At 63.8% G+C, this 17,525-nt stretch overlaps 3 protein-coding genes across 27 annotated transcripts; 2 read left to right on the plus strand and 1 right to left on the minus strand.

Moving 5' to 3' along the window:
• Positions 1-1,061: 1,061 nt before the first annotated feature.
• On the minus strand, positions 1,062-5,623 carry SHARPIN (SHANK associated RH domain interactor). 2 transcript variants are annotated; one of them, XM_086337886.1, is made up of 9 exons: positions 5,191-5,623; positions 3,904-4,078; positions 2,286-2,423; positions 2,070-2,211; positions 1,895-1,985; positions 1,663-1,816; positions 1,465-1,583; positions 1,254-1,382; positions 1,062-1,183 (listed from the first exon to the last, which is right to left on the minus strand). In XM_086337886.1, the coding sequence occupies exons 3-9, from the start codon at positions 2,293-2,295 to the stop codon at positions 1,100-1,102; spliced, it is 729 nt and encodes a 242-aa protein (XP_086194012.1). In that variant the 5' UTR covers positions 2,296-2,423; positions 3,904-4,078; positions 5,191-5,623; the 3' UTR covers positions 1,062-1,099. The 2 variants fall into 2 exon arrangements, with proteins under 2 accessions (XP_086194012.1, XP_086194011.1); XM_086337885.1 differs by lacking the exon at positions 5,191-5,623 and adding an exon at positions 4,368-4,957.
• On the plus strand, positions 5,196-8,228 carry MAF1 (MAF1 negative regulator of RNA polymerase III). Of its 4 annotated transcripts, none has more exons than XM_086337893.1 (8): positions 5,196-5,544; positions 6,140-6,388; positions 6,492-6,620; positions 6,696-6,861; positions 6,992-7,113; positions 7,203-7,322; positions 7,482-7,622; positions 7,749-8,228. In XM_086337893.1, the coding sequence occupies exons 2-8, from the start codon at positions 6,306-6,308 to the stop codon at positions 7,768-7,770; spliced, it is 783 nt and encodes a 260-aa protein (XP_086194019.1). In that variant the 5' UTR covers positions 5,196-5,544; positions 6,140-6,305; the 3' UTR covers positions 7,771-8,228. The 4 variants fall into 4 exon arrangements, with proteins under 4 accessions (XP_086194019.1, XP_086194018.1, XP_086194021.1 ...); XM_086337892.1 differs by having other exon boundaries at positions 6,266-6,388; XM_086337895.1 differs by lacking the exon at positions 7,482-7,622.
• Positions 8,229-8,293: 65 nt separating this feature from the next.
• Positions 8,294-16,972, plus strand: WDR97 (WD repeat domain 97). 21 transcript variants are annotated; one of them, XM_086337781.1, is made up of 23 exons: positions 8,294-8,480; positions 8,651-8,781; positions 8,960-9,588; positions 9,760-9,881; positions 10,076-10,781; positions 10,853-10,995; positions 11,082-11,318; positions 11,392-11,789; positions 11,879-12,000; positions 12,258-12,318; positions 12,466-12,615; positions 12,694-12,924; positions 13,004-13,129; positions 13,216-13,299; positions 14,130-14,258; positions 14,350-14,556; positions 14,640-14,834; positions 14,924-15,121; positions 15,198-15,319; positions 15,389-15,551; positions 15,824-16,386; positions 16,483-16,544; positions 16,644-16,972. In XM_086337781.1, the coding sequence occupies exons 1-23, from the start codon at positions 8,351-8,353 to the stop codon at positions 16,844-16,846; spliced, it is 5,112 nt and encodes a 1,703-aa protein (XP_086193907.1). In that variant the 5' UTR covers positions 8,294-8,350; the 3' UTR covers positions 16,847-16,972. The 21 variants fall into 21 exon arrangements, with proteins under 21 accessions (XP_086193907.1, XP_086193903.1, XP_086193908.1 ...); XM_086337777.1 differs by having other exon boundaries at positions 11,861-12,000; positions 12,466-12,924; XM_086337782.1 differs by having other exon boundaries at positions 11,861-12,000; positions 12,466-12,924; positions 16,124-16,386.
• Positions 16,973-17,525: the final 553 nt, after the last annotated feature.

Below are 17,525 nucleotides of genomic sequence, written 5' to 3' on the forward strand. Positions count from 1 at the left end.
TCTATGGGGCCACAAGAATCAGACACAACTGAAGCAACTTAGCATGCATGTGTGTGCATACACACACGCACACGCACACGCACACGCACACGCACACGCACACGCACACGCACGCACGCGATGGGACTGGGACCCTTGCCCTGAGAGCTCCTGGGGGTGCCCAGTGTAGTGTGGTCAGGATTTCCCTGCACGGACTGTTGGCTGAGAGTCCAGTCAGCACTGAATATAGGACAGGAAGCAGAGAACTGGAAAATAGCAACATTAATTAGAGTGGCGAGTACTTGGTCACAGGTGAAAAGGGGGTCCTGAGCCCTGCTGCAGTAATCAGAGTCAAGTAAAACCACTTGACTTTCATCCTGAGGACAGCAGGGGGCCCTGGTGCATATCAACCATGGAGAGGCTGGCCTCAAGTAGGAGCTGCAGGAGTTGATCCTAGGACTGGGGCTGGCTGGGAGAGGCGGGCAGCTCTCAGCCCTGCCAAGAAACAGGCAGGCAGAGGCCAGTGGAAGGAGCTTCTGGTCTCTTGGCTGGGCAGCTGGAGGTGCTTGCTGTAAACAGAATGGTCCCCATCTCTGAGTGGATGGCCCCCCCTGGCAGTCCACAGGATGGCTGGGAGTGGCCAGGTTTACACAGCCATGGACCTGTTAGTGGGTGGAGGGCCAGGGCGGTGCTTCTTGGCACTGGCCTGTGGCCCTGGCCAGGGCTCTTTGCTTCAGAGTTTTTCTTGTCCCCAAGCAGGGAGTGTGAGGGGCAGCAGGGTGGGAGCAGCCTAGAGAGGCGGCCAGAGTGGGGAGGGTGAGCGCCAAGAGGAGGGCAGGGTGTGTGTCTGAAGGGCCAGCCCAGGGGTCAGCAGATGGGGGGCGCCCTGCCCACCCTTGGCACCTGGGGAATGGGTGCCAGGCCCCCACGCCTTGCGACCTGCATTCCAAGTGTGCTCTTCAGTAGCCTCCTGGGCTCCACTGGGAAGGCCCCACCCACCAAAGACTGCCAGGGTTCCTCTCAGAGGGCTGTCTGCCCTCCATCCTCCCAGGCTGCAGGAAGGCACAGTGAAAGGGCATGTGGCCGGCTCAGAAGTGTCTTTAATGACTCCAGCGAGCAATCAGCAGAGGTTCCCTGAGAGGTTCAGGAGGGGGTCCAGGGACCTTGGGCCTGGAAGGGAAGGGCCATCCTCTCTCCGCGTGACCTGGAAGGAGGGGAAGATGGGTCATTCTGCTTGTTCTGTCCTGTCCCCTCCCCGCCTTTGCTCCTGGTACCTTTGGGAGCTGCTGGGTGGAGGCTGTGGGAAGGGGGTCCCAAGCACAGGGCCTCTGGGTGCTGCACATCTCACAGCCGGGGCGGCTTGGGGCGTTGATGAAGGTGCACGATGGGCAGGGCCAGCCGGGCTAGGGAGGTGAGCACACGGTTGCTGCTCACCTGCTTTCAATACCCACAGTGCCAAGGCCACCCAGCCCAGTCCCTGCTCACCTGAAGGGGGCTGGGCAGGCTGGAGCTGGTTGGCTGAGGGGTTGGGGGCAGCCCCAGTGACTGTGGGAACAGGCGGCCTAGTTCCCCATCCACCTTCTGGGGACGCTGAGGACTGCGTCCTGCGACAGAGGGGGTGAGACTCGGGACCATGGCGGGCTGCACTCCACCTTCCTCATCCCGCCCCAATCAAGGACTGACCTGGGGCTTCTCGGGGAGCTGAGAGCAGGTAGAGGAAAGCAGGGTCTCCATCCCGCTGGACCCCATAGAAAGCAAGGCTGTGTTCAGGGACACACAGGCACCTCCCGATGACCCAGCGCTGCACGGCCGGTGGGAAGCCAAACTCTGAGAACACCTGGGGCCAGAGTGTCAGAGTGTCACCCAGGCCGCCTCCCGCCACCCCCCACCCGGGTTCCCCAGACCACGTGCTCGCCTGCTCCTGGAGGGCCCTGATGGTGCAGTGGGGGTGAACCTGCAGTGAGACATGGGCAGAGGACGCAGCGTCTTCAACTGTGACCTGGAGCCTGGGCCAGAATGGAGGTCACAGGTAAGGATGGGGGACCTGAGAGGCCTGGGGGTCCGGGTGAGAAAGAGGTCCCAGGCCTTACCTGATGGGGCCAGGAGGAAAGTAGGCCTCCTGGAGCTGGACCCTGAGGGCCACATGACGCTGTGCCAGGATGGCTGCTGCTTGGGCTGCTCCCTTCTCATCCCCACCCTCTACGGCCCGGGTCAGGCGCCCTGCCAGCTCTTCTGCAGGGGAAGAGAGAGCCATCGCAACCCCACACTGGCTACTTCCCCCAGCCCCTCCGGCCGCCTGCCTTTACCTTTCTCCATCAAGTCTCCAGGGCTCCAAGGAAGATCCACCTTGGGCTTGGGGGCCTTGGGTGTGGGCACTTCAAGGGGACTGGGCGGGGAGACAGGGCGCGTTTCTGGGCCTAGGGCTGGGGGCAAGCTGTCACTACCTAGGAGGAAAGATGTGGGGTGGGCTGGTGGTCTCTTTGAGATCTGGCCCCCCACGGAGTACACACCAAGGCCTCTGCTGTCTCACCTCAGGCTTCCAGTACCTTTGTCTCCTCCCTCCTTAGCTCAGCCCAGCCCATGCCAGGGCCTTGCCTTGGCCCAGTCTTGGGCCTTGCACACCCCAGAGGTCCCTGCTGACTCCACTCAGAGTTGCACTTGGCTCTTTCTTGGGCTCTGGAGTCCTTCTGGCCTCCTTTGCTGCCCAGTCCCACCTGCAGCCCTCCTCCACAGGGGCTGGGCCACCTCTCTTGGCCTGTACAAGCCCTCTCAGCCAGCCAAGAAGCTCCCTGGGCCTCACAGCAGAACCAGCGGAAGTCTCCAGGAGTCCTGCAGTCAAGGTGGCCTCCTTCCAGGGAACTCCGACGTCTCTCCTGGCTCTGCCATCAGCACAGAGCACTCTGGGCTGATCCCATTCCAAACAACCCCTCTCCAGCTGGTGCTTGCCCTGAGCGTGCAACCGGCTCCCTTTCTTACCTCCCACTTACGCCCTGCCCATGTGGTGCAGATGCAGTTCCTTTGCTTCAATATTCTGAGCCATCTGCCCACTCACATAAGCAGGGCTCCCGAGCACCCAGCACCAGGCCTGCCTGGACTCTCTAAGGCCTTGAAGGAGTGCTTACTACAGGTGCAGAATACACATGTGGTGAACCAACGAACCAATGTATGCATGAAAGGCAAGTGTCTTTCTCCCTCCGCAGATGCTGCTGTCTGGACCTCTCTTCCATCTCACTAGGTGCTTTTTGCTCACCAGCTCACCTGTAGCATCTGTGAACTCCTTCCCTGATGCACTGGCTGCCTGCCGGACCCTCTCCTTGTTTCTGTCTTCTAGTGACCTTGGTTGACCTTTTCTACCCCCAACTTTTCCTCTTCAGAACCCAAGCTCCTTCTACCTCCTTTCCCTCCCACATGTTTTAAGAACCTGACTTCTATGCTCTCCCAAACAGGCCCTCTGCAGTGTCTGTTCCTTCCAGCTTCTCAACCATTAACTTTTCCATTCAAACCTCCAGGAAATCCAGCCAAGTCCTCTCCTAAGCATCTCTGGAAACATCCTTCCTCCCTCCAGGCCTGTCTGCATCACTCACACGAATGCAAGGCTCCACCAGTTTTCAGAAACTTGAATCTGAGCCTGTCACTCTCCCACTGAGTATCTTCCACGCTTCTGATAGTCTTGTCTTCTCACCCCGGTCCTGAGGGTCTGCATACACTGCCCCTCCACACCTGTCTGGCACTGCCTTCGGTCTCTGTTCCTTTTCTCTACTTCCTTACTCCTGGGAGTGCTCCCAAACCCCAGCAGCGGGCAAGAGGGGCTCAGCTTTCCCCATTACTGCCCCCATCCAAGCCTGGGGGGTTGGGGCTACTCCTGCCCTCTTGCAGAACAAACACTGGCCCCGGCCTGGTGAATCTTCACTCCAGGGCACTGACCATTCTGTCCTTCCACGGTAGCATCTCGGACTAGGGCTGCCCACCGCTGAGCTTCCTGAGGGTTGGCGAAGTGCAGGCTGAGAGTCCCAGGCCCTCCCGGTGGAGGCTGCAGCTCATGCTGGCAGGGGCCTCGGACTGTGTAGGAGACTGACTCCAAGGGCCACTCCAAAATGACCTGAGGAGAGGGAGAGTCCAGGCTCAGTGCCTCCCCTAGCATATACTGCATGATAATCAAAGGAATACAAGGTAACGTTTGTCGACTACTTACAACGTCCTAAGCCTTTTACTAGTGTTATTTTATGAAACCCTCACAGTAATCCTACAAAGGGAAGTACCAGCATTATCCCCATTTTACAGACAAGGAAACAGAAGCAAGGAAAAGATAACGGCACGCGGCTAGCAAACGGAAAAGCCTGGCTTCAGGCTCAGTGGCCAGGCCGCGCGCCCCCGCCGGCCCCACTCACCGCCCCGGGGCCCGCGCCCAGCATTTCCAGCCGGAAGCGCCCTGGTCGCTCGGGGTCCGCACTCAGCTGCAGCCTCCGCGGCTGGGCCGCCACGTCCAGGCCGGCGCCCAGCGGCCTCACCGCGACATGCACGGCCAGGAGCACCGCGGCCGAGCCAGGGTCCGAGCCCGCGGCTGTGCCGCCCGCCGGCGGCGCCATCTCCGGTCCGGCCCCCGCACTGCCCCCCCGAGCCCGCTTCCGTGGCCTTAGGTCGTTGAACGCCTACACCGGCCGGAAACTGTAACCACGAGCCCGGGGTTCCGGGCGCTGCCCGAGCGTCGGAGCCTTCTGCCGCTCCCGCTTCGCCCACGATGGCGCTTAGCCCAAAGGTCTCCCGACAAAAGCGGGTGAGGCTGGGCTTGGACGCCTGTACTCCAGGCAGAGCGTCAGAGACGCCAGCACCGGCCACGAATGGAAGGCCCTAGAGGCTCGGGTTGGGGCTGAGCTCGGCGGTGCTTGTGAACCCAGTATCTAACTCCCAAGCCGAACGCTACTCCGGAGCCCCTTCTGGGCCGCAGCCCACCTCCCGCCGCTCACGCGGTTGCCTCTCTAGTCCACTAGGCCCTCCGGGGAACTGGGAAGCCACTGGGGCGGGGCCTCGAGGGCCGCGGCCAATGAACGCTAGGGTGGGAGGAGGGTTCGCACGGCCGGAGAAGATGATGGATAGGGGTCGTATCCAGTAGGAGCGGACATCGGGACTGAGCGGCGGATGCCACCCCCAATGACTGTGCGAGCCCCCGGTTCCGACGGCTGGAGCGGGCCATTCAGACGCGTGGGGCCGGACCTGGCAGACGCTTGTTGTTGTCCGGCTCCGGGAGGCAGAGGTCGTTCGCTCGCTTGCTCGGGCCCTCTGTGGCGGTCGGCGGACAAGTCGGTCGCGATAGTAGGGCGCCGTGCAGGGGCGAGGCTATGTCGCGGTGGCAGTCCGCAGGGGCCGGCAGGGCCGGGAGTAACGGGACGTCGCAGCGGAGCTTCTTCCCCCGGATACAGTGCGGCCCGAGCGGAGGCCGCGGCGCCTCCGCCCGTTCTTGAGAAGCCCGCGCCGCGCAAGGCCCACCCCGCCTTTTCAGCCGTATCGACGCCCATCGACCTGACCCTGCCGAGTCTGGCCCGGCCCGATTGAGCGCGGCGCAAGCAGGTAGGTGTACGCCCTGTGCCCGGCGGCGACCCGGGCTGTCCGGACTACAGTGCCCAGCGGGCTTCGCGCCGGCGCGCATGCGCGCACCCCCAGGCGCACGGCTGCCTGGGACGCGTAGTTCGTGCGCCCCGGCTGGGGTTTCCCCCGAGACCCGGCGGACGCTGGGGCGCCCTAGCGGCCTGTCTGGCCGACACTCCGGGGGCCTCAGGGCTTCTCTCCGCCTTCTCTCCTACTTTTGAAGGAAAACGGAGGAGCTCATGGGTTTCCTCTTTCCCTCACTAGAAAGCCGTCTGTAGAACAGGGAAGAGCGCCGCGTCCAGGCGACGGCAGAGCCGAGCCCCAGATGTCCTGGTTCCTTACCGGAAGCGGGTTTTCTGTCTTGCCGGAGGGAAACTGCAGGAGTCACGCCCCTTCGCGGACTCCCAGGGCTCTCCTTGGTGGGATGGGGAGTGTTGAGGGAGAGACTAACCCAGCGTCCTCGGGGTTAGCAGGATCCCCGGTGGGTCCCCCAGCCTGGCCAAAGAACTCCTGTGAGGTGCAGGAGGTGTAGCTGAGCTGGGCCTGGACTTGCCGATCTTACCGTTTCTCCCGCCAGTGCTGAAGGGCTGGAAGCAGGCTGCAGGAGGGGCCCAAGTTGTTTACAGCAGCACCTCTTACTGCGAGGAGGTCTGAAAGTGGAACCCCACGGGCCAGATTCCCATGGACTGATCTCCGTCCTCAGGCAGCACTAGCCCCTGGAGCACAGAACCCTTCCCGAGGACATGAAGCTGCTGGAGAACTCCAGCTTCGAGGCCATCAACTCACAGCTTACCGTGGAGACGGGAGATGCACATATCATTGGCAGGTGAGGTTGGGGCTCTGGGGGCTGGCCCCTTAGAGGCCACTCTGCACTGGTTCTGGTTGAGCATGGGAGGTGGCATGCTCCACGGTCCTGCCTGCGTCTCTAGGATTGAGAGCTACTCGTGTAAGATGGCGGGTGACGACAAGCACATGTTCAAGCAGTTCTGCCAGGAGGGCCAGCCACATGTGCTGGAGGCTCTGTCCCCACCCCAGACCTCAGGCCTCAGCCCCAGCAGGTGAGTAGGGGCAGGGCCTGCCTATAGGGGACTGGCGAATGGGCCAGCACGGGGCTGACACTTGTCTCTGTGCAGACTGAGTAAGAGCCAAGGTGGCGAGGATGAGGGCCCCCTCAGCGACAAGTGCAGCCGCAAGACCCTCTTCTACCTGATTGCCACGCTCAATGAGTCCTTCCGGCCGGACTACGACTTCAGCACAGCCCGCAGCCATGAGTTCAGCCGGGAGCCCAGCCTCAGCTGGGTGAGGGTGGGGCTGGGGAAGGGACCTGCAGGCCCACAGCCATCCCAGGTGTCCTCCCTAACTTAGCGTGCTCAGCCCGGTTCATTCCTGCTGCCGGGCTCCTTGTCAGCCCCGACTGTGACCATCCTAGGTGGTGAACGCAGTCAACTGCAGCCTGTTCTCAGCTGTCCGGGAGGACTTCAAGGCCCTGAAGCCACAACTGTGGAACGCGGTGGATGAGGAGATCTGCCTGGCTGAATGCGACATCTACAGGTGGGCTGGCGTCCCTGCATGGGGCGGGGGTCCTGGGTCTCCGTGGCACTGGGATCTCACACCACGTCTCACCCCCCACCCCGCCCCAGCTACAACCCAGACTTGGACTCAGACCCTTTTGGGGAAGATGGCAGCCTCTGGTCCTTCAACTACTTCTTCTACAACAAGCGGCTGAAACGGATTGTTTTCTTCAGCTGCCGCTCTATCAGGTTGGCTGGCACCTGTCTCCCTCCGTCCCCTACCTCCCTGTTTGGCCCACACACCTTTTCCCCACCCCATTCCTAACTTTCTCCTTCTCGGACATCCTCCCTGGAGTCAGCAGTAGGCTGGGGGCAGGCGATTTTAAGACTGGTCTCCCCTCCCCCCAGTGGATCCACCTACACTCCCTCGGAGGCAGGCAATGAGCTGGACATGGAGCTCGGGGAGGAAGATGAGGAGGAGGAGGAAGAGAGTGGAGGTGGAGGCAGCGAGGGTGGGCCTGAGGAGCCTGGAACCATGGAAGAGGACAGGTGTGAGATCGCCCCAGCAGCCTCCCTCCATGGACCTTGGGGTGGGCAGGGCAGGACAGGGCCCGCTCTGCCTGGGCTTCTGGGTGTGGGCTCCTCAGAGCTCACTGCACGCCACCCTTTGTGCAGGGTCCCGGTGATCTGTATGTGAAGAGAAGAAGCAGAGGCCCTAGCTTCACCCAGCTTCGAACAGGGCCTGGACCTGCCCACCTGAGGGCCCAGGTCCCGGCGCTGCCACAGCACCAGCCCACCCTAGGCCATGCCTGCCTAGCCCTTGGCTCTAGCCTGTGGCTGCCCACTCACCCCCACAGGCTGCTGCTGCCCACACTGTGGCTGGACTAGACAGCACAGGGCCTGGTGGGAAGAGCCACTGCCCTGCTCCCACAAACTGACACAGGCAGGGGCTGCTGGACCGCAGAGTTTATTTTTGTATTTTGTGTGGGCTCAGGCCTGGGCCTTCACACTCCAGCCTAAAGGGCCGGAGACCCAGCAAGTGGTCCCAGGGGTCATCTGCCCACTTGTACCCCGCCACCTTGCCCATTGGGCAGCGTGCACTGAGTGTCACTTTGCTGCAGCTGGTTTGTTTCCAATAAAAGTTTCTGTGACTTAGTGTGGACCTAGACTCACAAGGCGTCAGGGCGGGGCCTGCGTCGAGGGCGGGGCCTGCTGCGGCTGGTATCCTAGCAACGGTCTTAGGGGCTGTTGAGCCGCCTGGACCCAACGGTTTTGAAATGGAGTCGGAAGTGTTGGATGAAAGCAACCCGTATACAGTAGGAGGCGACTACCTGATTGTAGACCAAGAGCCATATGAGACCGACATTTATGAAGTCCCGGACCCGGGGCTCCTCAAGGAAGAGAGGGGTGAGGTGGCCTGGGCTCACTGAGGCACAGGTTCTGTCCTCGGGGAATGCAACGCTCCCTGGGCAGTCTTCTAACTGGGCAGGGCTCCGAGGAGGGCCCTTGGCTGCCCACGACCTCCAAAGTTAGGGACCCAAGACCACACTGTGATGACTTCCACTGCCGGTTCGCAGAGTCGTCATTTTCGGAGCGGGCCCCACAGCTTTTTACCAACAACTCGCAGTGGCAGAACATGGCTCAGAGTGCCCGTGCCCGCCAGCTGTGGCTGCTCCTGCGTACAGGCCTCCAGACCTTTGTGGAAAAGGTGCGGCTCGGCCATGGCATCTGTGTCAAGGCCTCTTTCCTGACCTGGCTCTTCCCCTAGGGGTCCCCAGTAGGATCCCAGCCGGGGTCCTCTTGGCATCCCTAGGCAGGTGCCTTGCCTACCCCCAACCCCAGGCCCCCGCCAAGTTCACTGCAGTCTTGTTGATTCTGGCCCATAGGAAAAGAGAGCTGAGCTGCATGTGGCGCGCTTGACGCACGGGCTGGAACCCCTGCGGCGCCTGGAGGTGGTAGCCGGGCTGTGTTCAGTGGCACAGGACCCCGTGGGCAGACGCTTCGTGGTGCTGGATGGTGCAGGCCGCCTGCACCTGCACAGAGAGGATGGCTGGGCACAAGAGAAGCTGCTGGCTCCAGTTGCACTTACAGGGCTAGTGGCGGTGCTGGGCCCTCTGGGCACTGTGGGCCGTTTTGTGGGCTGGGGCCCAGTGGGGCTGGCCATACTAAAGTCCGACCTTAGCCTACTGTGGCTGAGTAAGCCAGGGGAGCATGGGGTGCCAGGCCACGAGCCCATCTGCTGCCTGCCGGTGCCAGATCCTGGGCTGCTACTGGTGGCGGAGGCAGGCGGAAGCCTGGTGCTCTGGAAGTTCCGTTCAGGGGGCCGCTGCCTGGTTCCCCACGGGTCACCTCTGCAGCTACCGCCAAGCATCTCGGGTGCGCTTGCGCGTCTGGCTCTGGGGCCTCCGTCTCCCCATCACGACCCATGCTGCTTCGCAGCCTATGGCTCAGCCGTGCTCACCTTTGATCTGCAAACCTGGGCTCTCACAGATGTGCGTCGGAATCTGCACAAAACGTGAGGGGGGCCCAGGGACGGGTGAGGGAGGGCGGAAACCATGAGGCGAGGCTGCGACGGAAATCCAGTCGTCAGAGGTGCAGGTGGGCGCATGCGCGTGCGCCCACACTGCAGTCCATGGGCACACACACGGCAGTTCTGAGTCCACCCGGCCTCCCTCTCACTCCTCAGCACCATCTTCGACCTGGCGTACTGTAAAGAGGTAGAGGCCATGGTGACAGCTTCCCGGGACAGCACGGTGAAAGTGTGGGAGGCTGACTGGCAGATCCGGATGGTGTTCGTGGGACACAGAGGTGCGCTGGGCCACGGTGGCTCCTGAAGCCTGGTCTCCCTCCACCCTGGGCACAGCCCTCTGCCTTCAAGAGCCCCTGGCACAGAATGTCTGCTGCTTCCTTGCCAAGCTTCTCCATCCTGGCCACGACCCTGACCGAAGGCTCCCCCTTCCTTGGTCCCTGGGACGCACGAGTGACACACGCCCCTTCTGCAGGCCCGGTGACCGCGGTGACCGTGCTCCCGAACACAGCCCTGGTGTTGTCGGCTTCACAGGACGGGACGCTGCGCACGTGGGACCTTCAGGCAGCAGCGCAGGTGGGTGAGGTGGCACTCACCTGCTGGGGCCGCGGCGTGCCGTCGGAGAGTGTGAGCCGTCTGCTGGCCCCCGCCGGCCCGGGCTGGCCCTTGCTCTCCTTGGAGGCCCGCAGCGTGGGGCTGTGGCGTGCGCGGGAGCTCTACTCGCCGTTGGCGCAGCTATCTGCGCCGGTGCTCCACCTGCAGTTGGCGCCGGCGCTGCCCAAGCCCACCGCCCCGCACGTGGCGCTGCCCGCCCGCCTCGTGTGCGCCTGCGCTGATGGCTCGGTGTACCTGGTGTCAGTCTCTGGCGGACACACCGTGAGCGCGCTTCTTCTGGAGCCCGAGGACTGCGCGGCTGCCGTGGCCTACTGCCTGCCTCGCGAGGCGCTGTGGGTGCTGACGCGCGCCGGACACCTGCTGTGTGCTAATGCAGCACGCTCCCCAATGCGGGTGCTGCGCCGCCTGTGCCCGCCGCCGCCACCCGCGCCCCAGCCCTGCTGCCTGCACCTCTACAGCCACCTCACGGACCCCACCAGCGCGTTCACCAACTGGGAGATAGTGTGCCAGTACAAGGGCGAGCTGTGCCGCAGCGACGTGGCCTGGGCCTGGACGGACAAGAACCGGTAGGTGCCGCAGCCAGCCGGGGCTGGGCAAGACAACCGGGCCCGTGCCAACGGGCTGTGGTCGCCAATAGGTACCTGCCCGTGGTGGGGCACACTGATGGCACCTTGTCCGTACTCGAGTTGCGCTCCTTGAAGACGGTCTTCCGAACGGAGGCACACAGCCCGGGCCCCGTCACTGCCATCGCGTCCACCTGGAACAGCATCGTGTCCTCTGGTCGGTACCTCTCCCCCCTCCCCCGCCACGCCGGCAGGGGACTCCTTCCCTCCCCAGAGGCGCCACTGTGGCTCCTGCCCGCACAGGCGGAGACCTGACTGTGAAGATGTGGCGCGTCTTCCCCTACGCCGAGGAGAGCCTGAGCCCCCTGCGCACCTTCTGCTGCTGCCACCCGGCGGTAGTGCTCTGCGCCCTTGGCAAGCGCGTCACGGTGGGCTTCGAGGACCCGAACAATGCCACCTATGGCCTGGTGCAGTTTGGCCTGGGCAGCAGCCCTCGCTATGATCACCGGCCCCAGGACGACCCCACGGACCGCATCACCGGTGAGGGGGCAGGGCCAGGGGAAGCCCAGGCCTCCAGATGGCTCTGGCCCTAAAGCTGAGTTCTGGCCCCCAGGCCTGTGCTGCTGTCCCACGCTCAAGCTGTATGCCTCTTCCAGCCTGGACTGCACCATCCGGATCTGGACAGCGGAGAACAAGCTGCTGCGGTGGGCCAGGGAGGGGTGGGGGCGGGGAGCAGCTGCCTGGGTTTCCCGCCTTCACCCTACCGGAGCCGGGCAGCTGGAGGGGGTGCAGGGGTGGCTGGGGCCTTGCCTCTGTTCCTGCCTTGGTGTTCTACTCAGAGAAGCAGACCTGGACTCCCACCCTGAACCCCCCTCCAGGCTCCTACATCTGAACGGTGCCCCTCAGGCCCTAACCTTTTGCAGCAACAATGGGGACCTGGTCCTGGCACTGGGCTCCCGCCTCTGCCTGGTGGACCACAGACTCTACCTGCCCACATCTTACCTGCTTAAGGTGTGCAGTGAGCACAGGTGGGCGGGGCGGGGCTGCTGTGGGCAGACGAGCTGCTGAGGCCAGGGCTCCAGGCTCCTTTCCCTGTTCAGAACCTGTGCCAAGAGGTCCCTGATGGGGTGGATGATCCTCCACTGCCGCTGACCAGCCCAGAGTTACTGACTGCAGCCCAGCTACAGAGGCTCGCCAACCTGCGTGGGGTGGCCAGCCTCAGGTCTGCTGAGAGGCCTGGCTGAACTGTCCCAGAGGCCCCCACCCGGCTCCCCTGGGTCAGGGCCTGGCCACATGCCCCCACAGGAGACTCCAGAGCTCCCAGGCCCCTCAGACACTCACCGCAAGCCCATGCCAGTCCTGACCGTTCATGGTTCCCCACCAGGGGCCTAGGCACCCCCCCCCGGGGCCCCAGCCCAGCCTCTGCCCTACCCCGCTGGCAATGCCATCCGTGTCCCATGTGCCCCTCCCTGTCTGCAGCACAGCCTCGTGTTTCATCCATCGCCAGACAACAGCTCCTCAGCAGCCAGTGTTGGAGGAGGTGGGGTGGCTCCCAGTGTCCCCCCAGCCCCCAAGCTCAGGGCCCTCCCCTTCAGTCCCTGGGGCAGGCCTGGGATCCCTGCACTTGTCTGGGTGGCACACGACAAGGCTCAAGGAAGAGTGAGCTGACCCCTGACCCCCACCCCAGGACTTGGAAGTCCTGGTTGTCCGGAACCAAGACCTTCAGCAATTGAGACTGGGGCTGAAGAGCCCGGCAGCCCGGCCCCAGCTGACTTGGCAGCAGCGCCAGCAGGCCTTTGATAACTACCTACATCTGATCTACGGCCCAGGCATGCTGGTGAGCATGGGACCTCCCCAGACCTCCCTGTGCCCTGGGCCTCTGACCTGCCTGTGTGTCCCGCACCCGCCCCCCCAGGGTCTGGATTCTGAAGCAGAGCCCCAGCAGCAGTGGGGCACGGTGGCCCTCACAGTGGAAAAAGAGACCTGGGACCCAAGTGCCCAGCCCAGAGATGGCCCTGCTCTCGGGGGCACCGAAGCCCCACCACTGCAGGACGTGGGGACCCTGGGCAGGCGCTTTGCCCGCCCGCCCCGAGTCCCCTTGCCTCTCCCACCCACCTACCGGAGGGTGCACAGCAGAGCATCCCAGGTGAGGCCTCCCACTCCTCCCACCCCTGCCTTCACCTCATAATTCCCACCCCCCCACCCTCTGACTCCTTCCGCCGCAGCTACTGGCCCGCTCCTCCCTGAGCTGCGAGCTGGGCCTCAGTCTGGACCTGCAGCTGCAGTGGGATCGGCTCAGCAAAAAGCCTCTGGCCTGGGATCCACCGTCCCCCGACCTGGGGCAGAGCAGGGTGAGGGTCTGGTGGGAGGAGGCTGCCACTGGGGGCAGAGCTGCAGGGACACTGGAGCCCCAGGCCTCTGTCCTGTCCCCTCCTAGACCTCCCTGCTGCTGCAGAGGCGGCCCCAGGAGCTTCTCTCCAACCTCAGCGGCTTCTTCCCTGCCACCATCCATCCTTACAAGGTGAGAGCCCCAGGCTGAGCTAGAGGTGCCTTCCTCCGCAGGGCGCCCTTCTTGGAGACCCCATCTTCCCCTGGCTGTGCACCTTTGTGCCAACTCCACCCTGAGGGCCAGGCCCACCCGCACTCCCCACCCCCAGCCCAGTTTCACAGCTGCTGCTCGCACTCTGGGAACCAGCTGCCAGAGGGCCAGAGCCTCTGCTGCCTGCCCTGCCTGCAGCCACTCCCAGCGAGTGTCAGGGGCGGGGCCTCTGGACTGTGCGTGGGAAACCATTGTCCTGCCCCAAGGGGAGCGGAGTCACTGGGAGCCACCTTCCCACTCTGCACCCCTCTGCCCCCCAATGCCCAGACAGACCTAGCCCCTCCCCGACGCTCACGTCTGGCATTCCCCACTGAACCTTCCAGCTACTACTCTATCTACCCAAGCCTCCAGTACACCCCCGGGGGCTCCTACTGCCCCCCTCCCTTTTTTCCTTCTTGGCTGCTGTGCATAGCTTGTGGAATCTTAGTTCCCTGTCCAGGGATTGAACCCTGGCCCTGGGCAGTGAGAGGGAAGTCCCTCCTATGGCCCCAGGCTGAGCTGGTGCAGAGCATGTGGGTGTCAGGGCTCCCAAAGGCTAGCCTCACCTGGACTTCCCTTCTCGGCCACCACAGTGGACCGCACTCTGCCTGTCCTTCTGCCTGACTCTGGGAGGTTCTCTCTTCCTGACTGGGGTGGTGAACAGGGCTGTGAGCCTGGCTTAGCTCCCGGACGTGGAGCCGGTGCCCACCAGGGTGGTCTCTGGGGTTGGCGAGTTCAGGCCCTCAGCCCAGCCCGCTGTGCCCTGCCCGCAGTACTGGCGGCGGCCCATCTGCTTCCCGGGCTGCGTGCCCAACTCGGTGGTGCTGCAGCAGATGTGGCTGCCCGAGGAGGTCAGCGGCCTCGGAGCCCTCGGCGGGCTCTCAGGCAGCCTCAAGAGCAAGGTGAGGCAAGCTGCAGGGCGGGGTCTGCGGGAGGGCGAGCCCCCTCCCCCGTCCCCGGCCCGTGGCCAGGGCCTGGCTCTCGCCTCTGCAGCAGCGCAGGGGCCAGGAGGACCTGTGGCTGGTGCGGGGCATCAGGCGGCGCCATACCAAGCAGCAGCAGAAGCTGATCCAGTGGCTGAGGGATGAGGAGGATGAGGACGAGGAGGAGCCGGACCTGGACTGGGGCTTGGAGCCCCCGAGTCCCCCGCACAGGCTGCCCTCTGACCCGCTGCTGGTGCCCGTGAGGCTGCGGGCGCAGGTAGGCATTGGGGGCTGGGCCGGTGGCAGCGCAGGGGCGGCTTAGGGAGGCAGGGTCTGCAGCTGCCGCTGCTGCTGCCCTAGAGCACCAAGGACCCTATCCTGAGCCTCAAGGGCACCCACGAGGACACTGCCAAGACCGAGACCTACCTTCACCACCCCCAGTTCCACTACGCGCAGTTGCTCTGGGAGCAGCGCTACGGGCGTCTGCCAAAGTTCCTGCAGTTCTTCGTTGAGCAGAACTGGTTCAAAAAGCTCTTCCCCATCTTCACCCTGCAGGTTTGGGGGGGTCTCGGAAGCACGGACTCGGGGGTGGGAGCAGGGGGGCTGGAGCGCCCAGGGTGACAGCAGGGGGTGGGGCTCGGCAGGCCTACCCCGAGATGGGCACGGTGGAGGGCCTGGCCTCGGCGTTCATGGACCTGCTGGAGGAGGCCTCCTGGGCTGACCGCGTGCACGTGCTGCGCGCGCTGCTGCGGCTGCTGCCGGACCTCAGCAGAGATTTCTGTAGCCGGCTGCAGGGCACCCTCCTGCACTTGCTCAACCTGGAGCAGCCCCCCAGCCTGCAGGTGAGCACCTCGCCCCCAGCTGGCCCCACCCTGCCCCAGGCGCAGGGCACTGATCTCGCTCTCCACCTGCGCTCAGGACCGGGTCCAGAAGCAGTTTGTGATGCTGGCACTGCAGCTGCTCCTGGCGTGCTCCCTGGAGTCTCGAGAGGTGGTGGTGGAGCTGATGTCCTACTTCCTCTACTCACCAGCCCCCTTCCGGTGAGTCCTTCTCCCACTGGCCCTCCCCGCTGTGGGAGGCCGCCCACAAACCTCCCACACCTGCTCCAGGCCAGAGCTCAAGAGGCTGCTGGACGGACTCGGCCTTCAGGACCCACAGGGCTTCCTGTTCAAGGAAATGATGACCTGGGTCCAGGGCCCAGACCCCGAGTCCAAGGCCACACTGCGCAGGCGCTGCTGCCAGAAGCTGGAGGAAATGATCCAGCAGCTGCAGGTCTGGACAGCCGGGGTGGGGACAGGGCTGGGCAGCCTGCCCATGGAGCCTCTTGTCTTCTCCCCAGGCTTTCCCCAAGTCTAGGGGTGGGGCAGGGAGGGAACCAGGTGAGGCCAGCGGGCTCCTCTCCCTACTCCCGCTCTGTGCCTCCTCCATCCTCCCCTACCCTGTCCCCATCGCCCAGGATCTTCCTGAACTTCCCCAGGAGGAGGGGAAGGTGGGGTCTCTGCCTTGGACCCTGGTGCACCCTCCCCTAGCCGCCTCTCCTGCAGATGGAGACCACGCAGCTGTCTGTAGCCAAGATGTCAGAGGTGCTGCCCAAGGTCTCAGAGACCTCAGGACTTCACCCCCCTTCTAAAGAGGCCCTGTCGCAGATCTCGATGCTCTCTGGGGCAGCTGGTCACGTCTCTGTGACATCCTCCAATGTCTCCCAGACACCCTCTCTGGTGGTCTCACCGGGGGTGTCAGATTTGACCACCCTGGAGCCCCAGGCCCAGCAGACGCTGCCACAGCTGCACTTTACGCGGACCCGATGTGCACTGTCGGAGACCCTGATGCACTTCTGCCTCCAGCCTGAGGTCGTCTTGCGGTCCTCCGCGCCCGCCATACTGCCCCATGAGATGCCGCCGCGTGAGATGCTGCCCCTGGCGCAGATGGTCTGGTCACAGTCCAAAATGCTGGACCTGGGGCCCATTGATGCACTCAACTTCTTTTGCGAGCAGCAGCGCATTCGGCACCAGGGGCCCCTGCCCGAGGAGCCCTACAGCCCACCCCCAGGCCCTCCCCTGCCCCCGCAGTTCTGTGGCATGGTGCTGCCACACCCCCCAGATCCCCGGTGAGCAGGCCATGGGCTCCAGGGTGAGGCTGGGGCAGAGCCTGTGTGGGGCGGCTTAGGCGCTGGCTCAGTCAAGCCCACCTCCCCACCCAACAGGCACGACCGCATCCTCCGGCTTCAGGAGGCCAGGGTCCAGAGGTCTCCCATGAGACTGAGGGGTGAGTGGGGTCAGGGATGGAAATCGGACCCCAGCCCAGCCCAGTTCCCGCCAAGCATCCACCCCACACCACGGTCTCACCATCCTGCCGGCCCACCAGGCCGAATGCTGTCCCGGCTCTGTGTGGACCGCTCCCTGGACAGCACCATCCGCATACTGAAGCTGCCACTGCCTCGGGTGGAACTGCAGCCTTTCCCCCCAGACTGGCCCAGGTCTGCCCGTCCGCTGCCCCCACGGCTCCTGGACCCTGCCCTGCAGCGCTACTTTCTGCCAGATGACACCAACCCTGACAACTACCACTGACCCAGCGAGTGGCCTTGGCCTGGCCCTGGCTCCCCCTTCCCTCCAGCATGAAGACACAGCTCTCCAGCCAGCTGTTTGCCCCAGCTAAGGCTCAGGGCTGGAATAAAGTCCAGAGGCCACAACCCACACACTGAATGCCACCTTCACCTTTGGGGGCCACTGAGCTGGGCAGAGGGTCTGGTGTGTGGTGAACCTGCTGGTGGCCAGTTGCACGTGTGAGGAATGTGTAGGGGCCTGGTGGGGTCTGGGGTGGGACAGCATCTGGGCTGGGGTCAGCACATGTTGAGCAGTATTCCTGGTGGGGGTGTGTTTGTCTGCCCAGAGAAGGAACCCATAGCACGGGCATGTCCCTGCTCAGGCACTCAGCCAACCTTTCCTTGTTAGTTACTGGGGTCAGGATGGGTGGGAGATACCAACAGGTGGGCCAGGGAGAGGGGAAAGTCTGGGTGGTGGCAGGTGTGTGTGGGGGAACCTGTTCGATGCAGATGAAACCAGGAGTGGTCGGAGCTTTGCTACGTCTAGGCTGGAAAGGAGAAGACTGATGAAGGGGCCCCGCATGCTTTACCCACAAAGCAGTAAAGGGGCAGTGTGTCCTCTGGATCTTTCCCCTTAGTCACCAGGAGACGGACCTTGTCTGGAAGGTACAGGGTCTCAGAGGGCCTCGGCTTTCTTCTGCACT

Source organism: Bos grunniens, chromosome 14 (assembly GCF_055505025.1).
Source record: "Bos grunniens cultivar Pamir isolate PY7600 chromosome 14, Bosgru_T2T1.0, whole genome shotgun sequence".
Lineage (NCBI taxonomy): Eukaryota > Metazoa > Chordata > Mammalia > Artiodactyla > Bovidae > Bos > Bos grunniens.